This window comes from Propithecus coquereli, unplaced genomic scaffold, assembly GCF_000956105.1.
Source record: "Propithecus coquereli isolate 6110/MARCELLA unplaced genomic scaffold, Pcoq_1.0 Scaffold535, whole genome shotgun sequence".
Lineage (NCBI taxonomy): Eukaryota > Metazoa > Chordata > Mammalia > Primates > Indriidae > Propithecus > Propithecus coquereli.
This window is the reverse complement of record NW_012151230.1, coordinates 907,506-914,587: the sequence shown is the minus strand read 5'-3', so window position 1 is coordinate 914,587 and position 7,082 is coordinate 907,506. Positions and strand designations below refer to the sequence as shown.

The 7,082-nt window shown below is 56.2% G+C and overlaps 1 protein-coding gene across 1 annotated transcript; it reads left to right on the top strand.

The window, feature by feature from the left end:
* Positions 1 to 1,583: 1,583 nt before the first annotated feature.
* PUS1 (pseudouridylate synthase 1) lies at positions 1,584 to 6,233 on the top strand. Its single transcript, XM_012657249.1, has 3 exons — positions 1,584 to 1,624; positions 3,228 to 4,017; positions 5,944 to 6,233. Exons 1-3 carry the CDS (start codon positions 1,584 to 1,586, stop codon positions 5,989 to 5,991), a joined length of 879 nt encoding a protein of 292 aa, XP_012512703.1. The 3' UTR covers positions 5,992 to 6,233.
* The last annotated feature ends 849 nt before the right edge of the window (positions 6,234 to 7,082 follow it).

The following is a 7,082-nucleotide window of genomic DNA, read 5'->3' as shown; positions in this document are numbered from 1 at the left end:
TTTTCAGTAGAGACAGGGTCTCGCTCTTGCTCAGGCTGGTCTTGAACTCTTGACCTCAAGCGACCCTCCCGCCTTGGCCTCCCAGAGTGCTGGGATCACAGGTGTGAGCCATGGCACCCAGCCTAACTCTTGTTTTTTTAGTGATTCCTTTGGGGTTTAAGCCAAAGGTTGGGAATTTTTTTTGTGAAGGGCCAAGTAGTAAATATTTTAGACCTTGTGGCCACATAGATTACAGCGTCTGTGTCTTTTTTTTTTTTAACCACCCTTCAGTCTTATCTCACAGGCTACACAAAAACAGGCTGTGGTTCGGGGCCGTAGTTTGCCAGTTCTGGTTCAAAGCATACTCTTCAGTTCACCCCGGTGCCCCTCCGTGGAAGTTGGACTTCACGTGGCACCTGAGGACTTCACAGCAGCGTGGCACTTGCACTTCTGCCCTTGGCCTCTGCTGTTGGCTATGCGCATTTTACTTCTATATACGTTATAAATCCCACGGTTATTATTTTTTCTTTAAACAGCCAATATGTTAAAAAATGTTAAATGCTTTTTTTATTGAAGCACAATTAGCGTACGATAAACTGTGCGTATTTAAGTGTACAATTCAGTGTGTTTTTTTTGTTTGTTTGTTTTTTGAGACAGAGTCTCACTCTCTTGCCTGGGCTAGAGTGCTGTGGCGTCAGCCTAGCTCACAGCAACCTCAAACTCCTGGGCTCAAGCGATCCTCCTGCCTCAGCCTCCAGGGTAGCTGGGACTACACGCACGCGCCACCATGCCCAGCTAATTTTTTCTATTTTTAGTTCTTTGGCCAATTTCTTTCTCTTTTTAGTAGAGACGGGGTCTTGCTCTTGCTCAGGCTGGTCTCGAACTCCTGAGCTCAAGGGATCCTCCCACCTCGGCCTCCCAGAGTGCTAGGATTACAGGCGTGAGCCACCGCGCTCGGCCTTACAATTCAGTTTTGACGTGTGTGCGCCTGTGAGCCATCCTCACGGTAGAGCAGTGAACAACCACTTCTCCTGTCCCTCCTCACCCCTTTGTCCCCAGGCAGCCATCCACCTGCTTTCCCTCGTGAGAGGTTAGTCTGCGTGTGTGGACGTGTGTGAATGGAATCACGTGATACCTACTCTCTGTCTCTGTCCGGTGTCTTTACTCAGCCTGGTTATTTCAAGATTCATCCACGTGTGTGCATTGGTGGTTCTGTTCACATCGGTGGTTCTGTTTACTGCCGTGGGGCGCCCCGTCACACGCTCCACCACAGATTATTCGTACCTGCGGGTGGACAGTTGTGCAGTTTCCGGTTTTGAGCTATTACAAGTAAAGCTGCGATGCATGTTTGTGTATGAGTCACAAATAGGGGTCAGTGATCCTTGTGGATTATTTTGCCCTCTATTAAATTTGCTTTTACTGTCGTACAGCTTCGTTTTCATACCGTGGTCTTTCTCTGCCTTGGGAGGGTGACTTCCTCCTGTAAAAGTCCTCGCAGAGTGAATCCTCGGAAGGTCCCATTCCATGTCTCTTACCGTTCACGTCCATGGGAGCTATTTTAACGTGTTCCATAGATTAACCCCCAGTTACGCTAAAGCGCCACCATGTCCCTTGCAGCTGCTCTGTGGCTGGCGTCCCCTGCGGAGTGCAGAATAGGCCGTGTCCTCGCGCCCACATCGTGGCTGCCATCTGCCAGCACTTTTCAGCCTTTTCCCAGCAGCTGTGTCCCGAACAGCTAAAACTGTGTTTGAAACCGTCCTTGCGACATTCAATGTTGATGAAACTGAATCTTTAGGACAAAAAACCAAAAATAAAGTCACTGAATAAACTAACAGGACAGTGGAGACAAAAGAACAAGGAGCGGGTGCAGGCGCTCACGGGATCCGCCTTCCGGCCTCCCGAGCTGAGCCTCGCACCTCCTTCTGAGGCGGATCCTGGGACCCGGAGGGACCTGCCTGTCTCAGTCTCAGCCGAAGCCCCGCAGGGGCCTCGCAGCAGAGGCCCGGCTGGGGACAAGGGGACTTCCTCACCCCAGCTCCCGAGGTCGTCCCCGTCACCAGTTCTTGCTTTTTCTTCCAGAAATTGTGCAAACACAGGCATGCTCAGCGGATGCCTGTTCAGTGTTTGTACTTGATCAGTGCTCCCCAGATGTTGACTAAGCACCTGTGGGTGCTCCCCGTGCCCGGGTGACTCGGAGACTGGCCTTAGGTCCCGGAGCTTTGTCCCTGTCTGTCCCACAGATATTCCGGGAGTTATTTCCTCGGTCTTCCACTGCCAGACTTCTAAGGTGGCTTCCAGTTTTGTTTTTTACTGTTGAAACCAGTGCTGCCTACGTGGCCTTATCTGCAGAATAAGCTCTAACGAGTGGGTTTCTGGGTTCACGCTGCTCAGACGTCCGGCATTTTAATCTGGGGGCTGCACCGGCTTGCACGCGGAGATCAGCGAAGTGTGGGATTTATTTCTCCAGACTCTTGCCAACGCTGGGTTTCCACAGACCCTTATTTTTGTGTTTGGATTTGCGTTTAATTCTGAGATTAAGTATCGTGTGGATTTTTTTTTTGTTTTTTTGAGACAGAGTCTCACTCTGTTGCCCGGGCTAGAGTGAGTGCCGTGGCGTCAGCCTAGCTCACAGCAACCTCAAACTCCTGGGCTCAAGTGATCCTCCTGCCTCAGCCTCCCGAGTAGCTGGGACTACAGGCACGTGCCACCATGCCCGGCTAATTTTTTCTATATATTTTTAGTTGTCCGATTAATTTCTTTCTATTTTTAGTAGAGAGGGGTCTCGGTCTTGCTCAGGCTGGTCTCGAACTCCTGAGCTCAAACAATCCACCCACCTCGGCCTCCCAGAGAGCTAGGATTACAGGCGTGAGCCACCGCGCCCGGCCAGCATCGTGTGGATTTAGAGTTTAATGCACAAAAGTCCAATTCTTTTTTGTTTAACAATGTTTCTTTTTGTTTTGCTTTAATTATTATTTTTAATTGACACATAACTGTACGTATTTGTGGGGTACGGCGAGGAATTTCCACACGTGTAGTGATCAGGTCAGGGTCATCAGCGTACCCGTCACGCAGACATTTATTATTTCTTTCTGTTGGAAACATTTAAAATCCTCTATTCTGGCTACTTGAAAATACACAATAAATTGTTAATTACAGCCGCCCCTAACACTACAGAGCCCTGGAGCTCCTCCCGCCGCCGAGCCACGCTTCCGTACCTGCTCGCCAGCTTGGCCAGCCCTCCTCCCCAGAAGTCCGCTCCAGGGCTTCGTGCCTCCCTGGGTGGGGAGGGGCCGTCCTCACGCGCCCCTGCTCACCTGCCTGCCTTCTCGTTCCCGCCTCTGCCCAGGACTGAAGAGGGTCACGGGCGGGTTCAACTCCAAGAACAAGTGTGACGCCAGGACGTACTGCTACATGCTGCCCACGTTTGCCTTTGCCCACAAGGACCGGGACGTGCAGGACGAGACCTACCGCCTGAGCCCCGAGACGCTGCAGCAGGTCAACAGGCTCCTGGCCTGCTACAAGGGCACCCACAACTTCCACAACTTCACCTCGCAGAAGGGGCCGCGGGAGCCCAGCGCGCGGCGCTACATCCTGGAGATGCTCTGCGAGGAGCCCTTCGTGCGGGAGGGCCTGGAGTTCGCCGTGATCAAGGTGAAGGGCCAGAGCTTCATGACGCACCAGATCCGGAAGATGGTCGGCCTGGTGGTGGCCATCGTGAAGGGCTACGCGCCCGAGAGCGTGCTGGAGCGCAGCTGGGGCGAGGAGAAGGTGGACGTGCCCAAGGCGCCGGGGCTGGGGCTGGTGCTGGAGAGGGTGCACTTCGAGAAGTACAACCAGCGCTTTGGCAACGACGGGCTGCACGAGCCCCTGGACTGGGCGCAGGAGGAGGGCAAGGTCGCGGCCTTCAAGGAGGAGCACATCTACCCCACCATCGTCAGCACCGAGCGGGACGAGCGCTCCATGGCCCAGTGGCTCAGCACGCTGCCCGTCCACGACTTCAGCGCCACTGCCCTGGCGGCAGCTGGCACAGGTGCCAAGGTAGGGGCTGGGTCATAGCGGTGCTGGGCTGGAGCACGTGCCCTCATGGAGGCCGGGCTGAGTGCTTGTCGTTCCCATTGTATAGAAGAGAGTGCATCACTTCACCCAGAGTCACACAGCATCAGAGGAGCAGGGCCAGGGTGGTGGGCCAGGCTGAGTGCTTGTCGTTCCCATTGTATAGAAGAGCAGGCTGAGGCACAGAGAGGTGCATCACTTCACCCAGAGTCACACAGCATCGGAGGAGAAGGGCCAGGGTGGTGGGCCAGGCGGTCAGCGGCCACGAGATGTGCCTCACTGCCCGCCAGGCCCTCCTGACTCTGAGCGCGTGAGGAGGTTGTTGGCACGATCCATGCAGCAGCAGGCCTTTCCAGGCACGGCTCGCGCGCGCTCGGGCAGGAACGATGCTGCCGACCAGTCCGTGCGCGTCTGTGGGGCTGCGTCTGCTCCTCTCTGCGATGTTCCCGTCCAGGCCCGCGCTGCTCCCTCCCTCTGGGAGCCGCCTGGGTACAGGGCGCAAGCACTTCGTGCTGTGCCCAGGAGTGCCCCTGGCCGCCGCGCACCCCTCTGGGAGGGCCAGCCAGGGTCGGGCTTGCTGCCGTACACCCGCTAGGCACCTGGCAGGAAGTGTGGCTCAGTGGGTAGACAATTGCCAGGTGTAGTTTATGTTTTTAGAGACGGCGTCTTGCAGTGTCGCAATCGTAGTTCACTATAACCTTGAACTTGTGGGTTCAGGCAGTCCTCCACCTCAGCCTCCTGAGAAGCTAGGATTTAGGTGCGCACCACCACGTGTGGTTCATTTTTTAAAAAACTTTATTTTTGGAGACAGGGTCTCACTGCATTGCCCAGGCGAGTCTTGAACTCCTGGGCTCAAGTGATCCTCCTGCCTCAGCTGCTCAAAGTGCTGGGATTACAGGTGTGACCCACCACGCCCGCCACCAAGTATAGTTTAGAACAAACACATATGTGCTCAGGGGTGGAGAGCTGCATGCAGTCTGAAGTTGAAATGCCACCTTTGTTCTCAATTCTTTGCCCTGGAGTGAGAGACGGCCCTAAGACCTGTGTTCTGTCATGGTGGTCCGGTGGGTTTTCAAAGGGTGAGGTTCCCACTTGGAGCTTGGGGAGATGCCGTCCTGTCATCCAGACACCCACGAAAACATCCTTCCTGCACCCCGGTTGTAACCCACGTGCGGGCAGGACCCGGAGGAGGGGGGTGGGGGACGCAGTCGTGCGGTGGCTGGTAAGCGGCTCCCGCACTCTAGACGACGGAGCTGTGGGGGTTTCGGGGGCTGCGGCAGCCAGAGCCTCTCGTCCCACCTGCAGTGTCCTGTTGCAGCTCAGCCACAGCGGTGGTGGCCACGTCGGAAGGGGACATCTGATAGAGCTTAATTTTTTTAAGAGAAACTAAAGTGTTGATGGTTATTAATTTTCTCAAGCCCTGTGCAGGCTAAATAAAGCACAGGTGCCGGTTTGATCGGGGCCAGATGGGACTTCTGGATTCCCGCTAAGGAGGCTTCTGACCAGTTGCCGTCTTTAGATACTGCTCAGGTGTCTGCACTTGTCAAGCTTTGGAACAGCCCAAGTTTATTTCCCCCATGGGGATTTGAAGCAGCCCAAGAAACGCCTCCCTCCTGTCCCTAGCCCCAGGCTTTCCGTGTGTGGTTCTTGAGCCAGGTCAGAGAACAAAGGAGAGAAGCGCTTACCTTTACTCCTGTGCGGGGGTGGGGACGTGGCTGCAGAGCGGGGTGCCGCAGGCTCCTGTGTCCAGCCCGGCGTGGGCCGCTCCGGCGTACAGGAGAGGGGCCTGCCCCGCCAGGCTACAGGCAGGGGAGAAGCAGGTGCCAGGTGGGTGGGGTCCCCTCGTGGGAAGGAAGCGCCCACACACGGGGAGGGGTCGCCTCAGTCGTTCTGTCTGGTCCTCTTCTGCAGGTCTCCAGCCCCCAGGAGGGCAGCGGAGGGGATGGGGACACCGACTGAGGCCGTGGGAGCTGCCCGCCGCAGCGCCTCGCAGCCGGCCAGGACGTGCGCGCAGCAGCTGCCGGGTCACTGCAGCCGAGAGTCTCACTGTGGCCCAGCGCCAGGAGTGCCTGGGCGGGTCAGCCGGGCCTGGCTTCATAACCTCAGGGTCTCGACACCCAGAACCTTCTGAATTTTCATCACAGGAATAACCTGCTTCAAATCTATTTTCAGCTCATGGGTTACATACGTACACCTCAGCATGTAAAGACAGTATTTTTTTAAATAAGTGATTTTCTTATTAAATAAATATAAATTTTGCTTAGTGAATCCTACTTTTGCCTTTTTCTTGTACATTTTTCTTTTGCCAGAGGGATCAGCTCTGCTGTGTTAGGAACAGGCACTGCCAAATGAAACAGACTCGGCCCCGTCCTCCCTGGGGTGAGGGACAGGAGAACGAGTCACCAGGGTGGCCCAGGAGAGTGGTGGGGAAGCTGGAAGTGTCCGGCCGTCCGAAAGCGTCTGGCTGCGAGCGGTGAGCCCGACAGGCACGCAAACGAGAAGAGGATGGCCGGCCGGGCTGGAGCGGTGGTCCCCAGTGGTGTTGGACCTGGCGCCTTCTCTCTTCCCGCCTGGCTCTCTTGAGCATGTGGCCGTCATCCTGGTCGCAGACAGTGGCTCTGCCCCCAGCACCGTCGCGTCCACGTTCCAGGTGGGGGAGAGGGCAGAGGAAGGGCGCGTGGTTGAATATGCCCCTTGGTGTGTGTTTCCAGAAGGCCCGCCAGCAACTTCACCTCAGTGGCCATTTCCAGCTGCAAGGGAGGCTGGGAGGTGCTGCTTTAGAGTGGCACAGAGTGACACAGGGCACAAAGTGCATGTCAGCAAGGACGAGGGGAGTGGGAGGTGGGCGGGCAACTGGCAAGGCTGCCGCAGGAGCCGAGGGAAGGTCGGGGGGGGGGCGGTGTGCACCTGGGCGGGCTGTGGGGGGACGGCCCCTGTGTGGCGAGGACTGGGGTGGGACGAGCCGGTCAGGACACCATTTGGCAGACTGGCGCGAGGGAGGGGGTGTGACAGAAACCTCGAAACAGAAAGCAGCTTACCGGTGCCGGGCG

Bases quoted from the DNA above. Each gene is read 5' to 3' on its own strand.
- PUS1 (XM_012657249.1), top strand. From the start codon at position 1,584: ATGTCCCTTGCAGCTGCTCTGTGGCTGGCGTCCCCTGCGGA. The intron at 1,625-3,227 runs GTGCAGAATAGG...CCTCCTCCCCAG, and splicing joins TGGCTGGCGTCCCCTGCGGA to AAGTCCGCTCCAGGGCTTCG. The intron at 4,018-5,943 runs GTAGGGGCTGGG...CCTCTTCTGCAG, and splicing joins CAGCTGGCACAGGTGCCAAG to GTCTCCAGCCCCCAGGAGGG.